The sequence below is a fragment of the Chelon labrosus genome (genome assembly GCF_963514085.1).
Source record: "Chelon labrosus genome assembly, chromosome: 12".
In the NCBI taxonomy this organism is placed as follows: domain Eukaryota; kingdom Metazoa; phylum Chordata; class Actinopteri; order Mugiliformes; family Mugilidae; genus Chelon; species Chelon labrosus.
The window spans coordinates 29,051,594-29,075,496 of NC_140345.1; the positions used below are offsets into that span (position 1 = coordinate 29,051,594).

The 23,903-nt window shown below is 46.6% G+C and overlaps 2 protein-coding genes across 4 annotated transcripts; both read left to right on the forward strand.

The window, feature by feature from the left end:
• Positions 1–260: 260 nt before the first annotated feature.
• Positions 261–7,607, forward strand: psmc4 (proteasome 26S subunit, ATPase 4). The gene is made up of 11 exons (XM_084556919.1): positions 261–305; positions 913–1,011; positions 2,127–2,313; positions 2,871–3,017; positions 3,267–3,376; positions 4,254–4,347; positions 4,453–4,620; positions 4,710–4,786; positions 5,453–5,621; positions 5,828–5,883; positions 7,104–7,607. The coding sequence occupies exons 1-11, from the start codon at positions 273–275 to the stop codon at positions 7,215–7,217; spliced, it is 1,254 nt and encodes a 417-aa protein (XP_084413045.1). The 5' UTR covers positions 261–272; the 3' UTR covers positions 7,218–7,607.
• Positions 7,608–9,250: 1,643 nt separating this feature from the next.
• On the forward strand, positions 9,251–23,901 carry LOC311496896 (beta-1,4-galactosyltransferase 3). 3 transcript variants are annotated; one of them, XM_084556921.1, is made up of 7 exons: positions 9,251–9,402; positions 15,876–16,949; positions 20,363–20,598; positions 21,521–21,708; positions 21,796–21,918; positions 21,995–22,099; positions 22,208–23,901. In XM_084556921.1, the coding sequence occupies exons 2-7, from the start codon at positions 16,676–16,678 to the stop codon at positions 22,431–22,433; spliced, it is 1,152 nt and encodes a 383-aa protein (XP_084413047.1). In that variant the 5' UTR covers positions 9,251–9,402; positions 15,876–16,675; the 3' UTR covers positions 22,434–23,901. The 3 variants fall into 3 exon arrangements, with proteins under 3 accessions (XP_084413047.1, XP_084413049.1, XP_084413048.1); XM_084556923.1 differs by lacking the exon at positions 9,251–9,402 and adding an exon at positions 9,569–9,626; XM_084556922.1 differs by lacking the exon at positions 9,251–9,402 and adding an exon at positions 13,374–13,487.
• The last annotated feature ends 2 nt before the right edge of the window (positions 23,902–23,903 follow it).

Here is a 23,903-nt window from a genome sequence, read left to right on the forward strand (position 1 = left end):
GGGAAGAATCACATATTTTAGCTTCATGTGACTTAAATAATGATAATAAATGTGCCTCAGATGGGTTTATCTAAGCTGAAGTCCTGTCAGAGTTAATGTTATAAAACATCACGCGATTATTTCGTTTTAAATCAGCCTAATATGTACAATTTCCGCTGGTTTCAACTATTTATTAAACCTAGGGAGGAATTGGAGCAAAGAACTCCATTACCCATACACCCCTTCTGTCCGGGTGTTACGTCAGGACGTACGCTCGGCAGGCAAAATCCAACATGGAGGACTTCGTAGCTGTGGAAAAGAGCCCGGTAAGAATGAGTGACATTCGTTTTCTGGTTTTTGCGCTTTAAAACCGACCGAGTGTTCGCGGTGAGCTTTTATAAAAATCACATTTCAATTAATTTCTTTACGCGCGCGTTTATTGAAGTCGAATCTTTTGAAATGTGTTAGCTTGTTAACGTAGCTCAACCGTAAACCTGCCAATTCATTCTCCACCGTGCAGTTGCTATGTCATGCAAGTTAGCTGGTAGCATTAGCATTATGTTTTAAACTGCTCTAAAACACGTTTCTGTTCAAAGTGTGTGATGAGACTGTGTAAAGATGAATCTAAATATGTCCGATGCGTTATTGTGTTCTGGTTTTAATCGGTGTATTGGTTTTAGAAGTCTCCATCTTCGTCTTTATGTCAGCTAACGCTAGCTAGCAGTGAACGGGCTAATGCTAAGTAAGCTAGTGTCTGACAATAACAAGCTAGGATGTTTGTTTTTTGTTAAGTTTCGCCTCTTTTATTTACTGAGCTGCAGTCTGCACCATAAATACATCCCCCCTGTAGTCTGGTTGAAGTGTCGCGTTATGTTAACGACACTAGTTTGTCACATTTAAACCCTTTATTCGTGTTTTGTGTCACCTTCACAGGAGGAGATGCCGGCAGTACTGAGCTCCAGACCTCAGACGGGTCTGTCCTTCCTGGCACCAGAACCAGAAGACCTGGAGGACCTTTACAGCAGATACAAGGTCTGACAGCCTGCTCACACATGAAACATATCAGCTGCACAGAATATACACGATTTATTTGGTCCATTTAACTGAAGTTAATGAGACAACCCGGCAATAAATCTCCATGTCATGGAGGGTAACTGTTGTTTTACATTTATAATCATTTAGGAAGTTGCATATTTAACTATAATACATGACAAAGAGGGCATATAATCATTTTTGTAATTTATTAGTAATATCTGCCTTTTTAAAGGACTAATGAGGTTGAAACTGAGGGTTTGCTTATATGTACGAAAACAAAGCAAAGGAGCTGTTGAGACTTTATCTGAGTAACCAGCTGATAGTAGTTTGTTCTCATGGTCAGATGTTTGTTGACTCGGGGAGATGATCCAGATTTGGATTAAACGAGATGGAAAGTCTTTTAGTTCTTCTTTATTTTAGAGATTAATCTCAGATTAGAACTGAACCCTGGAGGCTTCCATACATCATAATAATAATAATAATAATAATGATAATCAATTTTATTTGTATTGCACTTTACATTTAAAGCAATCTCAAAGTGCTACAGGGCAAACAGTTTAAAAATAATGTAATTTAAAACAACCAGGGTCAAGAATTAAAATTAAGGTTAAAAAAATAGAAGAAAGAAAAAAATACATTTTAGTTGTAGGCTTTTTTAAAAAAAGATATGTTTTTAAGTCCTTTTTAAAAGTATCTGATGGAATCACACCCTCTATATTCTGATTCAGTAAAATCATTTGTTAATTCTTGTTTAGATTTATGTATTATTAGTTAGTTAACAGATACAAGGATAGAATATTTTAAACAGCTCTCATTACTGATGAACAAAGAGCAGAACACTGTTCTGAGTTTACATGGCACTGTGTGAACGAACGGATGAGTCAGATCCAGAGGAAGGAAAAATCATAATTATATTATTATTGTGACAACAGTTTATTATTAATGGCCTGAATTGACATATTAGGGTGAACCTAAAACAACCTAAAATAATTTCATAGTTTCAACAAATAGTTTCAACAGTGTCCCTAATGTTTTGTCGGGTGACTGTATGTTCCCAGATACTGACAGAACAGTGATTTAAATGAGTTGTCTGCTGACGCCGTCTGTTACAGAAGCTGCAGCAGGAGCTGGAGTTCCTGGAGGTCCAGGAGGAGTACATCAAGGATGAACAGAAGAACCTAAAGAAGGAGTTCCTCCACGCTCAGGAGGAGGTGAAGAGGATACAGAGCATCCCTCTCGTCATTGGCCAGTTCCTGGAAGCTGTCGACCAGAACACGGCTATTGTTGGTTCCACTACAGGTATGAAGAAAGGAATTAAAGTCAGGGGCGTCCCTATGAAGGCATTTTTAAAAATGATCAGAGATAAAGTTAGGGACTTTTTGTAGTTAATTTGTTGTTGGAACATGTTGAAGTGCAGAATGTTTTCCTGATGAACAACCAGACGACTGATCGACCAGTTACCTGCTTTATAGTTGAGATCAGCTCCAACTTCTCCAGTGACGGAGGTTTAACAGCAGGCGTCTGGCGTCAAAGCTGCAAAAACCTAAGAAGAAGAAGAAGACGCTAAATCATTGCTCATATAACTATATATGTTTATGTGAAAAACATATTTTTTCTAGTGTTTTGTGTGGCTTTATAAAAATTGTATGATGTATTGAAAATAAATGTGTTAAATACGTAAATAAATGAAGCAGAGGCTCATGAACTGATAATAACAAGCTGCATAAATGCTTCATCGTGCTCCGGCTTTGGAGAAAACGCAGCAGAGTTGTACCGTGTTCTGTTGATGTTTAGTTATTCAGTGTGAGTACATGTTTTAAATCTGTACTGAGTGCCCCCCCCCCGTGCTCTTCCAGGGTCCAACTACTATGTTCGCATCCTGAGCACCATCGACAGAGAGCTGCTGAAGCCCAACGCCTCGGTGGCTCTGCACAAGCACAGCAACGCTCTGGTGGACGTTCTGCCTCCTGAGGCCGACAGCAGCATCATGATGCTGACGTCAGGTACGCTTCGTATGGAACACACTGAGACACAGTGCAGAGTAGTCAAGGCATGTAAGACATATATGAAGGGAAGAGCAAGTGTGAGAAAAATTATACTGTTTACAGAAAAAATAATAAACGATAAAGAGTAAAAATTTAGGCGCTGCAGCTTCAACCTTGTTCTTGTGACGACCAGAAGAACCAGATTAAATGAATTATTATTGTTTATTTAAACCCAGTGCTTCTTGTTTTCATCGTTTCTGCTCCCAGACCAAAAGCCAGATGTGATGTATGCTGACATCGGCGGTATGGACATCCAGAAGCAGGAAGTCAGAGAAGCTGTGGAGCTGCCACTCACACACTTTGAGCTCTATAAACAGGTGAGATGTTCTGCTGGCCCGACCCACAAACACCTGAAGGTGGTGAAGGTGTTCAGGAGTCTCTCTGTTGGCAAAGATCTGCCCGGCCAATCAGATCGTTTGGATGGACAGAAGTCATACACGTTGAATTAGTTTAAATGTCTCTGATTGGTTGGAGGACTCAAAGGTAAATGTTAGAGATGCACCGAAATGAAAATGAGGAAACAACGGCTGTATAATTAATATTAAAGTTTCAAAGAATAAATCAATTATAAAATTCTGAAAACATTTATTATAGACGGTCGTCTTAGTTGTTGTTGAAGTCGTTCATGTCTGTGGATGTGACGCAGCTGAAGTGAGGGCAAAAAAAATAAAAGATGAAAGTTTCTCTTGCTGTTTGTTTTGGAGGTGCATCAGATAAATGATTAGACTAACATCTAAAACATTAGTCACCGTGCGGTCGACGTATCGTCACCCCCGTCCTCTGCCTTCTCTCCATCACTGGGAGACTTCCTTACCTTTTCAAAGACGTCCGTCACAGCTGGAGTGGGTCGTGCTCCGAGGGATTTTCCTTTTCTGTGCCACATCCCTCTCAAATGCACCCCCTCTTAAAATTTCAGCCTTACACGTTTTGAAAATCGCTGTCCGTGGGTCTTTCTCAGATATGTTGAAGTACGTCCACACCGTAGACATGTTGTCCCTTCAGACAAGCCCGCGCTGGCTGCAGGTTTTGTTTGCGTCATCACAACATCCTGTTTCTGTCGTGATGTTTCAGTGATGACATTTATTTATTTATTTTCATTTCAGAGTCTCAAACCCAGACTCATGATCGATGAGAGAACTGATTTCTACGTGGACGGGTTTTAAGATTATTCACGTCTCTGTTTCCCTCCCTCAGATCGGCATCGACCCGCCCAGGGGCGTCCTCATGTACGGGCCTCCAGGATGTGGAAAGACCATGTTGGCCAAAGCTGTGGCTCACCACACCACAGGTGAGTCAGGAAGTCTTCTGGTGGACATTGTCTTTTGTTTAGAGGACGACTGAGAACAGTATTTTAATGAAGACGAAGAGACGAGTAAACTTTCTTTCTCTCCAGCGGCGTTCATCCGCGTGGTCGGCTCTGAGTTCGTTCAGAAGTATTTGGGTGAGGGTCCTCGGATGGTGCGTGACGTCTTCCGGCTGGCGAAGGAAAACGCCCCCGCCATCATCTTCATCGATGAGATTGACGCCATCGCCACCAAGCGTTTCGATGCTCAGACCGGAGGTACGAGTCCCGGCTTTACCCTGAACGCCTCGTGTTTACTTTTATAAACGCTTCAGTGTGAATCAGCTCCTCGTTGTTTTGTTCTGCAGCCGACAGGGAGGTGCAGAGGATCCTCCTGGAGCTCCTGAATCAGATGGACGGCTTTGACCAGAACGTCAACGTCAAGGTGACTCAGAGCTTATCCGTCCGTCCACTCAGTCATTGTCACCACGTCTGGAGTCCTTCAGCTTAGACCAACATGCCCAAGGCTCATGTTGTCATTCATCAAACCAGCACGTGGACGTTTTAGCCGTGAACTGTTTGAACAAGAGCAGCAGCAGCAGAGAGTTATGATCTGGAGGAGGACTGTAGTTTTATATCCTTAGTTCAACCACTGCCTTAGGCTTGGTTTTATTCACATTCATTTGGCCACTTCATTAGGTACACTAGTGGGTCTAATCTAAATCCTCCTCCGTGACTGCGTCAGAAAGCTGCTGATTCATCTGGATGATGTAGTTTGTGGTGAACTGTTGATGTGATTTGGGGAAGTGAGACGTATTTTGGAACAAGCTTCAGTTAAATAGTTGAATCAACATCTCTCTGTTATTAGAAACTGAATATAAATATACAAATATCAGAATGCATTCGCTAGCGTACCTAATGATGTGGCCAGTAGAATGCTGTCTCTGATGGATCTCTACCTACTGCTGGATCAGAACCAGTTGTTGACTTGGAGACATGATCCAGATCTTTGAATCTTGATCTCCGTCCTGACGTTGCCTAGTTTACAGTTTCTCGTCACACCGTCCTTTGACCTTTGACCCCCCCCCCCCCCCCCCCCCCCCCCCTGCAGGTGATCATGGCGACCAACAGAGCGGACACGCTGGACCCGGCCCTGCTGCGTCCTGGACGTCTGGACAGGAAGATCGAGTTCCCGCTGCCCGACCGAAGGCAGAAGCGTCTCATCTTCTCCACCATCACCAGTAAAATGAACCTCTCTGAGGAGGTCGATCTGGAGGACTGTATCCTTCACAACGGCCCGCGTTACGCTGGCGTGTTCTTGGTTTGGTTTCTGTCGAGGGTCTACAGTGATTGATGTTTGGATGTAAACCCAGTTTGATTCAGTCTCCATGGTAACGGCTCATCCTCTGATGAGCCGTTGATGGTGTTGCTTGATCTGGTTTCTCTGTCCCACGTCTGCTTGACTCGTCCTTAACCTCATGAACAGACGTGGCCCGACCGGACAAGATCTCTGGAGCCGACATCAACTCCATCTGCCAGGAGGTGAGTTAGCGTTAGATAGAGCTTCATTAGGGTTCATTTACAGAGTTAATCAGAAGTTATTTAATTGTCAGAGTTAATTAGACTAGGGCTGGGCGATACGGCTGAAAACTGTATCACGATATACGTTTTTCATATCGGTCGATATCAATAATTATTGATTCGTTTTTTTTTACCTCTTCTACCCAGACTCCTCCACTGTGCTGATCGGGAGCATGTCCTTCGCTAATTTAATTTTTTAAAATGATAACAATGACATATTCAGCATCATTTAACTTTCATTCATTTTAATTAATATTCAGTAGCGGCTCATAGAACCGTCCATCAAAGACGACTCCAAGAATCATGAATCTAGAGGCTATGTAAGCGGCTCAGTTGAGTCGCACCACGTTGGACTGATATAAACGGAACCGTTCAAACGTCTGACATCTCACTCTGCAGAGAAACAAAACGTACTGTCAGACATGACCACCAGCAAACTGAGGCATTTACGCACAATACGCAGAGAAATGAAACTTAACCAACTCATAACCGCTGCTCGTGGATCCCTGCTTAACCGAGAACCGGCAGCCACTCACTGGGCCGGCAGAGAAACGAAACTTAACCGACAACTAATCAAGAGAGAAGAGCCAGTTAATAAGCTCTACAACATCAGTCTGACTCATATCTGACTTAAAATTAAATAACCTTTCCTTTTTTATCTACAATTTCCTCTCGCGCCGTCGCTCTCATATTCTCCTTTCACTCCACGCCGTTCTTTGTTGTTGTTGTTGTTGTTGTTGGCTTAGCTGGGCCGTGATAGGTCGAGAGGCTAAAGCCCTTCCTCTGCCTACATTCCCCAGAATGACTTGCAGTTCTGACTCGGGGTTTTTTCCTATTTTTCTCTAACGGAGTTCAAGTGAAATTATCGAACATTCTATCGAACGTATTTTCTATTGATATCGATCACGTGTCTGTCGCGTTATATATCGTTTTATCGCCCAGCCCTAAATTAGACGTTAATTAAACGTTAATTGATTGTGGGTTAAGTGGAGTTTAATTATCAGAGTTCAAGGTTATAGAGATGCTAACTGGAGGTTGATAAAAGGTTAATTGAGCTAATTAACAGTTTCTGGTCAGAGTTAACAGTGTCTGTTAATTGTCAGAGGAGGTTAAACTGTTAATTAGGAGTTAATTGTCTCTGTCTCTCTGTCTCTGTCTCTCTGTCTCTGTCTCTGTCTCAGGCTGGCATGCTGGCGGTGCGTGAGAACAGGTACATCGTCTTGGCCAAAGACTTTGAGAAAGCCTACAAGACGGTGATCAAGAAGGACGAGCAGGAGCACGAGTTCTACAAGTAGAGAGGGAACAAAGAGGTGGAGAATAGAGAGAATAAAGGAGATAGAGAAAGAGGTGGCCGGACACACACACACACACACACACACACACACTAGTCTGTTCATTTCCATGTGTGTGTCTGTGTTTCTATTCAGTGTGTCTGTAGTGGATTGATGGCTGGTCTGCAGCTCAAGGCCTAACGTCACATTAAACCCTGAGATGTGAAGGAAGGAAGGAAGGAGTGTGGGCTTGGGTTTCATTTTATTTTGTTTTGTACAGGCACTCGACTGGCTCCTAAAAAATACCTGACTGTAGCCGTGGAACATTTATATCAGTGTGTACTCATTCAGCAAGACTTTAAAAACATTAAAGGTGTTTTCCATTAAAAAGACAAAATGATTGTTGTCGTTTTTCATCCATCTATCGTCTATTTATCTGTCTATCTATCCTCCATGGGTCAACAGGGATCTAGTTCTTAATGGATCACTAATGGATCACTAATGGATCACTAATGGATCACTAATGGATCACTAATGGATCAGCTGGGCAGGACCAGGTGTGATCAGACAGGTTTATTGACATCCATACATCAGATAAATGTACTGCCTGTTTGTCAGCGGTTCCTCTTGGACTTTACAGAGTCGGCTCAGGTAGATGCCGGTGTTGGGTCGGGGGTCTGCGGCGGCCTCTACGAGGGGTCGCCTCCTCTCTCTGTTGTCGTCGGCCCACGATTGGAAGTGTCTCAACCTGAGGCTGCAGTTCTTCCTTTAGGCCACAGGGGGGAGGAAGAGGGTCGGTTATAGCGCTGCTAGCAGCAGACATGAGCTCTGGTGACGTGACGCTGTGTTCATACCACAGCACGGGGTCCCACGTGTGTCTGACCGGCTGTCTGCTGGGAAGGCTGGACGTGACCTGGTCAAAATAATAGGGACACAGCTGCAGGGTGGCCCACTCGGGCCACAGGGACATCCTGGCAAAGACCTGGTCCAGGCGGTGGTCGGGTCCAAGCCTGTGCCGGGGGAAGAGTCTCCGCCACAGGGCCGACACCAGAGCGTCGACGCTGGCCAGAGCCGGCGAGGGGCACGCAGGAAGTGGCCGGTACATCTGAACAAACCGTGTCCCAGCAGAAACGAGAAGGAGCAAGGCGTGTGATGATCGGCGTTGTCACGGAGACGCGTCTACTCAAGAGTGGGACGATGATCTTCAGCAGGAAAACATGTTGACCTTTAAACTTCTGGATGTCACGACACTTTTAAACGATAACATGGAGGAAACGTTCCATCCATCCTCCAGGTTATATACCTTTATATATTTGCATATTATTGCCTTATTTTATCTTTACAACTTTTTATGACATAATGTACAAACAAATAAATCTCTAATTAAATTGAGTATGGACTCAAATAATGACCTTTACAACATAATTCAAATCAAACCCGTTGGCTCAAACGGGCCTGACAGAAACATAACCAAGTGGAGCTTTTACTTTTACATCTTTATAATCATTTACAAGCCAATCAGACACATTAGTTCAAAAGTTAGTACAAACAGATATTTCTAAAGTAATTACAGTGAATATTAATTCTTTAACTATTTATAACATCATTTACAAATCTGAAATGTGTTAAAAACTCCACATAAACTAATATAAATAAGTACAGGTGTTGTTTTAAAGTAATCTGAGTAGATATTTTTTTATGTTTTTTTTAACATAATTTACAAACTTATCTGACATATTAACTCAAAACTTCCCATAAAGTCACAATAATATAAACACAGTCATTAATAATTATAGTTTTTCTTTCATAACTTTATTTATAACGTGATTTACAAACAAATCTGACATTTTTCAAAACTTTTACATAAAACGATGATGGAGATAATTACAGGCCCAGATAATAAAGACTGGAGTTACAGGTGTGTGTGTGTGTGTGTGTGTGTGTGTGTGTGTGTGTGTGTGTGTGTGTGTGTGTGTGTGTGTGTGTGTGTGTGTGTGTGTGTGTGTGTGTGTGTGTGTGTGTGTGTGTGTGTGTGTGTGTGTGTGTGAAGGGGAGGGAGCAGAGACTCAGAGACACCGACTCAGCTCAGTCTTCACCGAGGCACCAACTTCACAACACGACGGAAACACGGAGGAAGGAGGCGGTTGTTGAGATCCCCGTTAACCCGGTACCTCCTCCAGCCGGTCCCGGACTAAATCAGCCCGGTCAGGTGAGAACGAAACCCAGAGGACATGTTTGGTTTTTGAATAAATGGCGGAAACTGCTCCGTGGGGCATCGCTAAGTTAGCTAGCTGGCTAGCTGGCGAGCTAACCGGCTAACTAGCGTCCCCGGCCGCAGCGGTTAGCTCGGCTCGGCTCGGCTCGGCTCCCACAGCTGGCCAGGATTAGTCTGGAGTCCGCGGTGAGAGGACTTTAATCAGCTAACACGTCTTTGTGAGTAAATAGATTAGATAGAAGCGCATTAGCTTCTGTTAAAAGGTTTAAAGTTGATCTTGAATTAAAAGTAACGGCTCGTTATTAAACAATTACTGCTGTTAATTGGCTAAACGCTTAGCTTAGCTTAGCTTAGCTTAGCTTAGTTTAGCTGTCAGACGAGCTAACTTTGATTTATAGTTGTTTAACTGTTTCACAAACGCGTAAAAGTTTGTTGAAGTCACAAATCAGTCAAGTGGTAAAAACGAGAACAACTTTTTTAGAGAGTTAAGAGTAAACATCTGTGATTAACGGCTAACGGCTAACGGCTAACGGCTGACGGCTGCCTGGGAGCCGGCGGACCGGAGGACGGTGACCGGGCAGGGTGTCGACATGTCGGGTTGGTTCTGAGGTGGAACAGGTTTCGTAGCCTTTGAGTTGTGGTGTAAACACTGAGCGGAACAAAGGGCCCCAGCGTGGCGGCCCCCCCTCCCCCCTAGACCTGGTCTGCTATCTGTGGTGGACTCTGATCGAGCGGCTTGACACTGTTCAGGTCTGAGGTTTGAAGCCTGCTCACTCCGGATTGTTGCACAACCCTCCAGGCTGAAACTCTTTGAGGAACGTCTTCTTGCAACATCAGAACAAAGACTGAAGTCAGAACAGATGGATCTCTGAGGAGGCGCTGGGCTGAAGGTGAAGACTAGATCAGGGGGTAGCTCCGGGGCCACATGTGACCCAGTCTGAGGTCAAGGGGGGGCCGGACCAGTAACACCATGTCTACCTGTAAATAACGACAACTCTAAATGTTTCCCTTTGTTTTAGTTCAAAGAAGAACATCATGAAAACATTTAATGACCGGACGTTACTGAAGAGAAATAAATGCAGTTTGTGTTTAGTTGTAGGTCTCAGTGTTGTTACGTCCACGACTCTCAGTAAATCTGTGTGAACCTGATAATAGCAGTTACTTTTAATGGAGAAATGGCAGTTAATGTCATTTTTTTGCAAGTCACAAATTCATCCCGCGGCCCAGATTTGGTCCCCGGGCCTTATGTTTGACACGTATGGTGTAGATCTGTATGGACATCTGTCCCGGCTGATCTGGTCTCGAGTGTCCAGGTGTCAGTCCACATGTGGAGGTGGTCTGGGACACGTGTGACCTCCTTCCTTTGGGTCCTGGGTCACATTAAAGACCAGCTACTCAGCAGGGCTGGTCTGAGGAAGAGGAGTTCTTCATGTTCCCAGCTGATGTCAGCTCTTCACATCCTCCTCGCCGTAGAGTAACTTTACTAACTCCTTCTCCGTGTTGTCATCAGATCATGGAAGAACAGACCGTTTTAGATCCTCCTCCTGCTCCGTCCCGGTGCAGTTGACGTCCTGAGTCAAACACGACTGGATGTTTGATTGTCGCCCCGTCAGACTGTTGACACGGCTTTTGTTCCTATTCTCTTTCTGTTGACGGTCGCTGTGCGCCTGCTTTCTGTCGGCCTTACGCAGCACTTCTTTGTTTGAACGCGCCCCGCGGGACCTTTAACGGCCCCCGTGGGGGTTTCATTATCAGCAGCCCCGTGTGCGTCACTGCCACTGGACAAGATCCTTTCCCCGGTGGAGTTGGGAGTTGAACGCCGCACCATAGAAACGTCCTAAGCAACCAGAGGCAGGAGGAGGATGTGTTATCTCCTCTGTCCCAGCAGAGCCGGCCTCTGGGGAGAGGGGGGGCGCCCTCCCTGGATGGTCAGGGCCCCGGGGATGGGTTGCCATGACAGCGTTGTTATGCAGACACCTCTTTCTGTTTCTCTTTCTCAGGGCATGTTTGCACGTTGCCCGGTCGGCGCCTGGTCGAGAGAAAAGAGCCGCGTACGAGCACAGAATGAGAACGACGTCTGTTCCTTCCCAGCCTGCTGCTCTTGTGTAACACCTCATCGTACGCGCAGGGAACATGATTAGTAATACGCACATTAAGGTCCTGGTTGTGTGGGTTTCAGCAGCTGTGGAGACCGGCCGCGTCTGTTTTACAGTAAATAATTTAACCCTTTATCTGTGACGCACCGATGTTCTCAGCCTCGGCTCGGAAGAGCGAGGATGTGACGGCGTGAAGCTGCGGCTAATGCCCGTTAATGCTGCTGGAGTGAGAGGGAAACAACGGGTGAGGCTCAGCGTTAAAAGGTTTGACGGATCGACCTCTCAGCCTCCGTGACAGTTCACGGGAGGCTTCAGGCGCTGAGTGGTTCCCGGTGAGATACAGACGCGCTGCAGCCAAGGTAGAGTCTCCAGAGGGAACGGGTCGCTGCTTTGAGTTCAGACGTCGGAGGAGGACGGGGTCACGTGGGGTCACGGTGGAAGTTTATTTTTAATAAAACTGTCAGACTGAACAAAAACCAACAAACTGATTTTATTCTTAAAGCTGTTCGGTGTCGGCTGCAGACTAAATGAAGAGGACCGATCCAGTTTGACACGACATTAATCTGAGTCGGCTAAATTCATATTTACAAGTGACACAGGTCAAAGTTCATCCTAAAACCAGGTCATACTGTTTTTAGCCACTGGCTTTAGCATTAGCCTTAGAAGCTAGCCTGTTTTCACTACCTGCTAACACACTTAGCATGCGTCTGTGCTAATTTACATGAAGTGAATGAGCCTAGAGGACACACAACACATTCATGACAAGTTCAGTTCCTGCTTCTTGCTTCGACAGGTTTTTCCAACATGTTTTGAATAAAGTCTCTGAGACGGAGAGAGCTCGCCTGATTGGCTGCTCTGAACCAGAGGAGGTTACCGAGGTCAGAACTTATCAGCAGGTAGTATATGTGATTAAACGGATTATTTTGGGGGAAAAGAAATGATCAGTGACTTAGAATAAATGCGTCTGAGACACAGACACAGAAATCAGACCGTGTAGAAGAACATAAATAAAGAAGTGGCTCCAGTTCAGAGATAACTGTGATGACGAGGGGTCTCATATGATCCTTAGACTGGATCTGGAGCAGAGTCCTACTGAGTTAGCATCCTGTCAGTAAGCTAGCGTTAGCATTCGTCTGCCTGAGCTGTGGCAGGGTGTAAATGCTGGTGGTTGAGAGGTTGATAACCTGCACCGTGAACATGTCTGTGAATCATTACATGAGCTGATAGAGGATCAAAATTAGTCGACAGCTCCTTCAGACTGAGCTGTGTGGACGAGACGGACGTCTACAAGGACACAGAGCAGCTGATTGGACGCCTTGAGGCTAACCGTGGCTAGCCAGCTGCTAAAGAATAGACTGAATATCTGATAACAGGAACCGATCCTGACTAGGGTGTCCTCATCAGGTTTTAATATTGAGTCCTGATATCTGGTCCTAAATGTCCTAGAGTTGGTCTCCTGTGTCTTCCTAAAGTCTGTCCTCGTCTTCTCTAGAGTGGACTGGATTGTTGCGTCCTCTGCTCCAGCGTTCAGTGTTTGTCGTTTGGGCGCAGCCTTCGACTGAGTGGACTCCGTGGACTCTGTTTAGTCGTTTTATTGGTTTATAAACCAGAGTGAAGTTCTTTCCACTCAGCGGACATGTTCAGTCGGAGCATTTTGTTTCTTTGGCAGCCGTGACGCTAAGCTTTGCTGCTGCAGGGACATCGTTTTAGTTTATGGCAGAACTAAAATAAATAACAGATCGAGACAGACTGCAGCCAGATTATTGTTTTACGTCTCAGGCTACATTTTAAACTCTAGCTGGACTTTTATGACGCGTCTGACGCACCCTGATACTATGACCTGTTTTTTTCCCAGACGTAGCTGCTACTGGTTAAAAGATAAAACGCAACCAGAGGCCGTGAAGCTTGAGCTTGAAACCAAATCTGTGTGGAGGAAGTGAGAGGGATTTCATGAACTTCCCCCAGATTCAACAAGAAGCTCAGGTATTAACAAGCTGCCGCGCCCCTCCAGGCGCTGGAGGCGGACGTGAAGGCGTCGTCCTCTAACGCACAGCTCTGTCGTGTGCTTCCTCTAACCAGAGCACAGGTGTCGAACATTCCTCTGCTTCGCTGTCACGTTGAAACGCAGTCGAAGCCGTTTTTCTGTGCAGTGAAACGGTCTCTTCCTGAAGTCGGGGGCAGGCCACGTCGCCGAGCGTCTGATCTGAACCATCTGCTCCTGGAATGTCTGGCTCAGATAGCAGGCGACTGTGAAACAACCCTCGGCCGGTTGCTGCTGAAAATACGATGATTTGTGCTTTGCTGTTGATCAGTAGAAGTTGAGGGTCGTCAAGAGGAGTGTCTGGTGAGGTGTAAAGTCCTCGGTGTCTCCTGGGCTTGTTTATGTAGCTGCTGTCCTTCTAGGATCTAAACCAGAGCCTCAACGTTTCTGACTAAATAACAGTTTACTGATAAAACCCAAACCCAAACGTTAAAAGTGAGGGAACTAATTAAACTGAGACCCTGATGCTGGTTGTCCTGCAGAGGCCAGTAATATGAGTGGTAGAAGTGGTTTAGTCTGACTGAGCTGCTCTGGTCACGTATAGACCTCTAAAACTAAACCAGGTAGGTGTCTGTCAACGTTACGCTATAAGTGGGTGTTAGCAGCCTTTAGCAGGGGTTAGCATCATAGCATCATAGCATCATAGCATGCAGGTTGTGGTATCAAAGGCTGCAGCTGTCAGTGATGATCAGAACGGTTCAGCGTGGCGTTACCTCAGCGTGCTGCAATGTTTTCACGTTAGTCCGTCGTCACCGTGGCTCCGGGCCGCAGGGGGAAACTGAAAAGGACGAGAAAACAAACAAACCTGAACATGAAATGTGTGGGAAGTGATTAAAGGGAGCCCCTCGCACGCTTGGTTAGAATTAAAAACATCCCACCACAGCTGCACAACCGCTGAGCACCAGCTTCTCAACACAGATCTAGTCCGGCCTCAAAGAACTCAACAGTGACTCCAGAGCAGACGCTAACGGGGATGCTAACGGTGACGCTAACGGCTAGCGTGGCAGCACTGCTCTCTGGCCCTAACTTGATCCACTGTTGTCCATAATCTAAAGTCCCCAGATAATAATCAGTATTTATATATATATATATATATATATATATATATAGCTCCTATATCCCCGTCCTCTTTATTTTCTTGTTGGCCTTCTTTGTCTTCATTCATGTGTGAACCAGCAGGCGTGTGGACATACCACATATATGTAATATTAATGCCCCCTGGGTGGGAAACAAGACGTTCCGTTTGTCAGCGGTTGTGTGGCGGCTCTGCTGCTTAAAGCACGGATAGAAGACGACAGCAGTGGTGCTGAGAAGAAGAGCGAAAAACACAAAGAACAAGTACTTACTTAGTAATCCTGTAAGTATCAGGAGTACTCTGATAGTAAAGGATCAGGTCTGCGTGTTCAGTTTTTGTTGAATGATCCAGCTCAGGTACGCCGTGGCCCTCCAGCTGTAGAGCGAACAGGTTCAGGTGATCATGTGAGAACAGACACAGATGGAGTGTAGAGCCCTTCACATACAGATCACTGCTCCTGTCTGACTGAACTCTCCTGTGGGATTAACCAGAGTCTCTGATCTTTATAAACCATATCTATAATCTGTGGGGTTATTCTAGTGAGAGGGGTCAATCTGCTGCCATCTGCTCCCCCCCCCCCCCTTAGACCCACACATCCCTCAGAGAAAAACATTTATTGTCTTTGAACTTCAAGACAAAGACACTTATCAGGCGTCTGTCTTCTGTTGGTTTTGTTTTAAAGGAACATTTAGTTCTTTTCAACCTGGCGGCTTAAAACTAGACGTTAAAATAAAATGAACACAAGTATTTATAATAAGTAATTATAATTAGTGCTGCATTATTATTTTATTATGTTTTCAGTTGATGTCTCAGTAGTTGTTGTAATGTTTGCAGCATTTACCTTCTTTAACAAGATTTTGGGATTAAACTCTTTTAAAATCTGAATTCTGTGAAGATCTGAGCGGCGGCGGTTGTTGTGTCTCCGGCGCTGCGGCAGCGCTCAGTGGGATTAGGATTAGTAATCTGAGGCCGGCTGCTTTTAACGAGGACTAATTGATCCGGGACGGAAGGATGTGTGGGACGCTGCAGCAGAGCAGGACGACAGGTTACACAAGCTCTGCACCGTTAGCATCGGCGTTAGCATCGGCGTTAGCATCACCGTTAGCATTTTTAGTTCTAGGAAGTTTTCCTGTCCACCCCAGGTCAGAGGAGCTGAGGGACAAACTGGGTCGTTGTTCATCAACATTTTTAACTAACGTGTGTCCTCTTCCTCCTCTTCCTCCTCCTCCTCCTCCTCCTCCTCCTTGTGTTTCAGAGTCGAGCTGGAGCGACCGGTCCAGTTCTTGTCCACCCACCCTGTCCCAGCCGTGGGTTGAAGAGCAGCAGTGGGAGTCGAAGCTCTCCTCCTCCTCCTCCTCCTCCTCCCCCCCCGTTCCTTTCTCTCTCTGGCTCCTCCCCCTCCACCTAAACAACACAAACACATGCTCCCTCTCCTCCCACCCCTGGTCATGCTCCACTACTCCCCCTCTCCCTTTGCCTCTCCAGCCAGTGAGGCGGTGAGTCGGTGGTGTGATCCTCGGTGAAGTATCGGCTGCACATGCTTCCCTTTGTCATGGCGGCGGCGGCGGCGGCGGCGGTTGTTGTTGTTGTTGTTGCCTCCCCCAGGAGAGGACACGAGGGAGAAGAGGAGGAGGTGTAAAGAGAGTCTTTCTTTTTTTATTGACCAGAAGACGAATGAGCTGGAGCTTCAGTGGGGGTGAAACCACATGATGTGGGACAGCCATCGTCACCCTACCTCCCCCTGGACCAGCAGCCAGCTCTGGAGATATCTGCCTCCTGCCGACCGGAGACAAGGAATGCAGTGAAGCAGCAGACGAGCAGACTAAGACTCTTTATTATTAGTTTTTCTTGGTGTAGAATATTTTTCTATTTTTCTGCTTCTTGGTTTTACCTTGTGCCCCCCCCCCCCCCTTCCACCAAAAGTGCCTTTTTTCTATCGTTCCCTTCATATCAAAGAGTGTTTGACTTTACACCCGACAATCGTCTCATTTAACTTCTCCGTCTTGGAGAGAGAGCTAGCTGAACGCCGCCACCTCCGCCGCCGCCACCGCCACCATGATCGGGATCCAGTCTAAATGGCGCTACCTATTCATGTTCCTGGGCATCCAGCTGGTCGTCATGGCGCTGCTGTCCCGGGAGGGCTACCAGAAGAGAGTCACCTACTTCATCCGCATCTTCCGCAAGCCGGACGGCGGCGCCGCGTCCGGACGCAACCACACGGCGCCCGGCATCAACGGGGGGGACGTCTACGCCAACCTGTCCCACCTGTCCAAGGCCCACAGCCAGGCGGACGACATGCCCTACTGCCCCAGGAAGTCCCCTCTAATAGGTGAGTGGCCTGTCCCGCTGGAGGTCTGCGTCCTGGTACCGGTGTCTGGGACGATCCAGATGTTTCTAACGTGAGGAGGTATTTATTTTAGGTCTGACGTTAGATGAGAACAAAGAAGAACGAGTTGTTGTCGTACTAGTTGTGGTAGTTTTTCTAGTAGCTGTTGAACAGAGGGGACACTCTAGAGACAGTTTTATAACAGTGAAGTTTTCCTGTAATAAAATCTGTTGATGTGTTTTAAAGGTTGAGCCTGTATCTGGTAGAGGAGGTGGAGGAGGAGGAGGTAGAGGAGGAGGTAGAGGAGGAGGAGGAGGAGGAGGTGGAGGAGGAGGTGGAGGATCAGGTTCAGTCAGGAAACTTGAAAAACCTGAACGACGTCTCATTAAAGGACGTGTCAGGATTCTTGACGGAGCTGGAGGGGTTGGACATGTGTCTTAAAAGAATGTAGGAATGTTTTTGAGTCAGAGCCCAGATGGAGTTACACTGAAACTGGTTCATGTTTCACTGGTTCCTCTTCAACAGCTCCACCAGACGCTGCTCAGAGGCTCTGAGTTATCAGACAACTAAAGTAAAAACTGATTTAAAGAGGACGGGATGCAACTGATGCAGGAAGTCATCATGTCTCATCATGGGCTCCTCCTTCGTTGTCCTCTTCCTCATCTTTGTTTCCTCCTTTGTCTTCTTTGTCATCCTCCTTGTCTTCTCCTTCGTCTTCTTCTTCTTCATCCTCATCTTCATCTTCTTTAACTTTGTGACACAGACGCTCAAATAAAAGTGTTGTGGTTCAGGTTCAGGTTCAGGTTCAGGTTCGCTGCTCGTCTCTTCTCGTCTCGTCTTCCTGCTCTCGTCCTTTGTCTCAGTCAGAGTTTGTCTCTCACGGAGGACAAACTCTTGACTGATGTGTCTGTGATCAGTCAGGAGACAAACACACCTGTGGACCCGTGTCCCGGATCAGAAGCCGTGAAGTCCAACCACCAGACCAGGACTGGGTTATCACGGAGGTTTAAACTGAGCCGGTGTTAATCTGGGACGGCCCGTGAGTGAAGCTGTGTTTGTTGTTGGAGCAGGACGTCCTGGTACTGCTGTCCCGTCCTGTTCAAACTCCTGGAGGATTTAATGTTTTACTTCCTGAGCTGCTTCATAGATTAGATTTCTCCTTCAGAGGTTTCAGTCGTATAAAGATGATCAGAATGAGACGTCCTCGTCCTCAGTCACAGCCAGGGACGCCCCGACTGAGAGGGAACTGAAGATGGAAAGACTGGTGTCACTGAAACAGGATGTGGTGATAACACGAGCAGGAACCACAGCCAGCACGGGAACGTCTGCCATGTGGACGTATTTCAGTATATAAAGTATTTTATAAATATTATATAAAACGATTTGCATTTAATTTATCACCTGAACTCAAAACGTCCAAACGAGGACGTTCCCAGTGACGATGCCAAAGTAAAAGGAGAGACCAGTACGATGGTCATGGAGCCAGAGTGGGTCGATTGTTGGAAGGTTCTGAATAAATCTTTTCATAATTTTGTAACTGATTTATTCTTTGAAACATTAATTTATGAAACCTCACTGCCTTGATGTCTATGACTGCGTTTACATGATCTTTAGTATCCCGGCTTTGAGGCTTATCCAGGATATGGTGTTTACATGGAACACAGAGAAACCCGGTTATTCATATCCCCGTATACATGATAAATACCAGAAACCCGTTTTCCGATCACTGCATCCTATCTGCGCATGCGTGTTTTACGTCTTTTTCAGTGTTTTCCAACGCGACCTAACTTGCTCAACGGAGCGAGGTGGAAAACCAGCGTCACGTAGCTTTTCCGCAACAGATTTGAATACATCAGCATGTCGGTGTTTTCTGCATCTAAACACGTCGTTATGTTTAGTTCTTTCACTGTCTCTTCGTCGCTCCAAAAGTGAGAAGTTCTCGTTGCCGCCATGTTGTTTGTATATCTAGTGCGTCACTTGGCGTCACTCGCGCCTGCGCAGACAGTGGGCAGCCGTCAGAGATCGGGATAAGGTGTATACATGCTCCAGTATCCCGGCTTCTATCGGAGTACTCCAGGTAGGAAAACCGGGTTTCTTGAAATCGGGAAATGAGCATATCCCGATTTCTGAATTCGGGATATGGTGTTTACATGGACAAACACGAAATCGGGATACTTCAAAAACCCGATCAAATTCAGGATACTAAAGACCATGTAAACGCAGTGAGTGACGTTAGAACAGTCAGAGCCATAAATGAAACTAATAATCGTCATAATCATTTCTTCCGGTGTTTCAGTTTTCGGCCAAGAGTTTTCATTTTGGTGCGTCCCCAGTCACAACAGACCCAGCTCCTCGTCTTCATCGTCTTTGTCGTCTCCTCCCTGTTTTTCATCTTTGTCTCCTCGTCCATCTTCTCTGTTGTCCTCTTCTTCATGGTCTTTTTCTTCTTCTTTGTCATCGTCTTCTTGTTCTCGATCTTCTTCCTCATCTTTGCTGTCTTCCTCTTTGTCTCCTTCCTCCTCCTCCTCCTTCTATTCGTTCTTCTTCTTCTGTTGTATTTCCAGTAGATGTGACGCTCGTCTTCATCAGTAAACTTCTATAATAGTTGATCTAATCATCAGGATGGAGATCAGTAAACATGTCCCCTCTCTTTAACGTCCACACGTTTATACCATGTTACCTGGGACAGTTATCAGGACAGTTATGGGACAGCTACAGGACAGTTTGACCTGTTGTTACAGGGACAGTTACCTGGGACAGTTACAGGACAGTTACAGTTACCTGGGACAGCTACAGGACAGTTTGACCTGTTGTTACAGGGACAGTTACCTGGGACAGTTACAGGACAGTTACAGTTACCTGGGACAGCTACAGGACAGTTTGACCTGTTGTTACAGGGACAGTTACCTGGGACAGTTACAGGACAGTTACAGGACAGTTACCAGGGACAGCTACAGGACAGTTTGACCTGTTGTTACAGGGACAGTTACCTGGGACAGTTACAGGACAGTTACAGTTACCTGGGACAGCTACAGGACAGTTTGACCCGTTGGTTTCCTTCTAGCTCTGTCCGCTCCACTAAGTCTAAACTCAAAGACTGAAGCAGAGACACAGTGGACAGACAGTGAAGCTGGATCAGGCTGCTGAGGTGTTTTTGTCTCTGATCGTCCTGAGGAGGGACAGAGACAAAAACAGGTTTGACGTCATGTTCTGGTTATGAAACCGGTCCGGTTGGAGTCACCAGTTGATCTGAGTTCAAGCTTTCAATCACGTCGTCTCCTCCCTTATCGTCTTCTCCGTCTCAGTCTTTGTCTCCTCCTCTGTCTCCTCCTCTGTCTTCTCTGAACCTGAACCCAGTCTCAGATCTGTCCTGTCTCTTTACTTCCTCCCGGTGACGTCCTGTTGTCCTCCCCCAGGTGGACCGATCCACGTCAGCTTCCCGTCAGGACTGACCCTGGCCCAGGTCCAGAAGAAGAACCCCCTGGTGGTCCGCGGGGGGCGCTACAGGCCGCCGGACTGCGCCGCCCGGCACCGGACGGCCATCATCATCCCGCACCGGCACCGGGAGCACCACCTCAAGTTCCTGCTCTACTTCCTGCATCCCTTCCTGCAGAGACAGCAGCTCAGCTACGGCATCTACGTCATCCACCAGGTGAGAGTCAGGACCAGGACCAGGACCAGGACCAGCAGCGCCCTCTGGTGGGCTGGTACCGCCACGGTCTGCTGTCCTCTGATCAGTCAGCTGATAACGTCTCTAAAAGAAATAAAGTTAAACTTGAAGCTCTAATGAATCAGATCAGTCTCTTCTACAAACGCTTTAATAAAAAATAAGAAACCTGGAAAAGTAGAAACAGAAAATCATTCTGTCTCTTTTGTCTTAATGGTTTTTATTGTCCTCATGTTGTTTCTCCTTCATTGTCTCCTTCTGTCTCCTGTGTTGTCCTCTCTGTCTTCTCCTTTGTCATCGTCTCCTTGTTCTTGATCTTATTCCTCCTCTTCTTCTTCCTCCTTCATCTTCTTTGACATCGTCTCCGCTTACGTCTCCATCTTCGTCTTCTTTGACATTGCTGTCTCTTTCTTCTTCATATTTGTCTTCTTCTTCGTCGATGTTCCCCTCGTTGCCTCTCGTTGTCTTTGACGTCTTCATCTCCTTTTCTTTATCGTCCTCTTCACCTTTGTCTCCTGTCGTTGTCCTCTTCTACTGCATCGTCTTTGTCTTATTTGTTGTCTCTCTGTTACCGTCTTCATCTCCGTCTTTGTCATCTTTCTTTTCGTTGTTCTTCTTCTTCTTTGTCCACGATTTATTTGTGTTCTTCTTTTTTGTCTTCGTCTCCCTCTTGGTCATTGTCTTCGTCTCCTTCGTTGTCTTCGTCTCCTTCGTTGTCTTCCTCTCCCTCTTGGTCGTTGTCTTCGTCTCCTTCGTTGTCTTCGTCTCCCTCTTGGTCGTTGTCTTCGTCTCCTTCGTTGTCTCGACAGTTCCGTTCTGATCATTGATTAATTAATAATTGAGAGGACTAGAGGACAGCAGAGCGTCTCTCAGACAGACGTCTCATCGCTGGTGTTTGTGTCTCCAGGCCGGTAACTACACCTTCAACCGAGCCAAGCTGATGAACGTTGGTTTCCGTGAGGCCATGAGGGAGGAGGACTGGGACTGTCTCTTCTTCCACGACGTGGACCTCATCCCGGAGGACGACCGCAACACGTACGTCTGCGACTCCAACCCCAAGCACGCCGCCATCGCCATGGACAAGTTTGGCTACAAGTAAGTCTCCGGACGTCCCGTTGAAGGCTCCCTCTGGGTTTGACCCTCGGCTCTAACTGTCCCAACTGTCCCAACTGTCCCCTCCAGGCTTCCGTACAAGATGTACTTCGGAGGAGTGTCCGCTCTGACGCCTCTGCACTACCTCAAGATGAACGGCTTCCCCAACAACTACTGGGGCTGGGGGGGGGAGGACGACGACATCGGAGTCAGGTGAGGAGACGTTGTTACAGCGAGCTCATCAGAGGACCAAAGAGGAGGGTTTGAATTTTGTCTCCTGTCTCCTCAGAGTGTCTCTGGCCGGGATGTACATCACCCGTCCATCGTTGAAGGTCGGCCGCTACAAGATGATTAAACACAAACTGGACAAGGGCAACGACGTGAACCCCAAGAGGTACAGTAGACAGACGCTGTCCCGCAGACGCTGTCCCGCAGACGCTGTCCCGCAGACGCTGTCCCAGCTCTGTAGCGTAAACCCTGACGTGTCTCTCTCTGTTCGAAGGTTTAACATGTTGGCCAAGACGCGTCAGACCTGGAAGCTGGACGGGATGAACACGGCCGAGTACGAGGTCATCTCACGGCAGCACCTTCCTCTCTACACCAACATCACCGTCGACATCGGCACCGAGGCCGGCCTGCACCCCGCCCCGCAGAAGGAGCGTCCCGCTGGAGCTGCTGCCGACAAACCCGCGGCCCAGGAGAAAGACCAGGCCGAGGCGTCCCGCTAAGGAGAAACAATCTGCCCCGTCTCCAGAGGGACGAATGCTGGAGCTAGCTCCTCCTCCAGGTCGTAAAGACGAGAACTCTCCACTTTGGTTCCTGCTTCTTCTGATTCTTCTTCTGACGGACCGACGGCTCAGAGAGAGAGAGAGAGGGAGAGAGAGGGAGAGAGAGAGAGAGAGAGAGAGGGAGGGAGGGAGGGAGGGGTGAAAGTTGGACTCTATGAGTTTCTAAATAAATGAATCTATAAACCTGCAGCGCTGACGTCGCTGCTCCACACCTCCAGAGGCCTTAGGACGTTTCCCGTCTTCTTCTTCTCTCATCTAATTCAGAGTTGAATGGAGCTGCAGCCGCACTGTGCCACCACACACTTTATCATCATGTTCATTAGTTTTTGTCTCAAAGCCAATGAACCGAGCTGCTGCAGTGACTGCACACATATCTGACGCTTTGTTTTAAAAAGGGTTTTCAGAGTTAAACTTATATAAATATATATAAATAGTATTTTTCTTGCCTGTGAAGAGTAGTTTTCCTGTGCGGGTGTTAGCGGGCGTTAGCGGGCGTTAGCGGCGTGCTAGCCTCTCAGATCCCCGTCCCATACCGCAGCACACCTGATACCTGGTCTGTGACGGTGACGGGACTGTTCACACCACGTGGAGTCTGCTTGACTTTTATTTTTCTAGAGATATATCGACGCGTGTAAATATCACTGCAGTGGATCCTTTATTCACCAGATGTTTTCTAGAAATGAATGAATGAGTTAATAAATGAAGTTGTGCACATCGTTGACACGTGGAGACGAGCTCCAACCAGAAACTGTCCCGTCACGTTATTCATTTAAATCACATGGAGACGGTTTCTCTCTTTTATAAACGGTTATCAAACGCACCACGTAGCCAGCCTTTATCAACACCTCCTCCTGTGTCTGTATGTTAATGAGGTGGGCGGTCCTTATCCTCAGACTGAAGCGGGATTGGCCAGCCGGTTGTTCCAGACAGAAGCAAAGATTACTGCCTAAAACGACACAGGCTAGCTATGCTAACGTCCCGTTAGCTACAACGAGTTTCACAAACAAAATAAAAATGTAGGAATATTTTTTTCTGACTTTTATGTGATGAGTTAATTGTTTTCTGGTTTATTGGTTAATGATGATCACAACGTCTGGCGCTAGTTCTTCCTCTCATCAAATGAATTAGTGACAATAGAAGCTGCACAGAAACCAGATGTTGGTTCAGTCCTCGTTATTTATTTTCTCTTTAGTTCATCCAGAGAGTTTGTCGTTTCTTTTCCAGACAGTTTGTCAGAAACCAAAGACGTCACGGTGACGATGAATGAGGAGCTGAATGACTGAACATATCAGGACTGAAGAGAAGGACTGAGAGACTCTGATCTGATGTGACTCAAACTGAAGCTGCAGCAGGAATCTACTTCCTCATCTGAGACCATGTGACCAGACGCCTTAAATAAACTGATTCATA

What these genes read in the sequence shown, in the direction of transcription:
- psmc4 (XM_084556919.1), top strand. Translation starts at nt 273, where the DNA reads ATGGAGGACTTCGTAGCTGTGGAAAAGAGCCCG. An exon ending in CATCATGATGCTGACGTCAG is followed by an intron (nt 3,018 to 3,266) that starts GTACGCTTCGTA and finishes TTCTGCTCCCAG; the next exon opens with ACCAAAAGCCAGATGTGATG. An exon ending in GGAGGTCGATCTGGAGGACT is followed by an intron (nt 5,622 to 5,827) that starts GTATCCTTCACA and finishes CCTCATGAACAG; the next exon opens with ACGTGGCCCGACCGGACAAG.
- LOC311496896 (XM_084556921.1), top strand. Translation starts at nt 16,676, where the DNA reads ATGATCGGGATCCAGTCTAAATGGCGCTACCTATTCATGTTCCTGGGC. An exon ending in CAGGAAGTCCCCTCTAATAG is followed by an intron (nt 16,950 to 20,362) that starts GTGAGTGGCCTG and finishes GTCCTCCCCCAG; the next exon opens with GTGGACCGATCCACGTCAGC. An exon ending in AACGACGTGAACCCCAAGAG is followed by an intron (nt 22,100 to 22,207) that starts GTACAGTAGACA and finishes CTCTGTTCGAAG; the next exon opens with GTTTAACATGTTGGCCAAGA.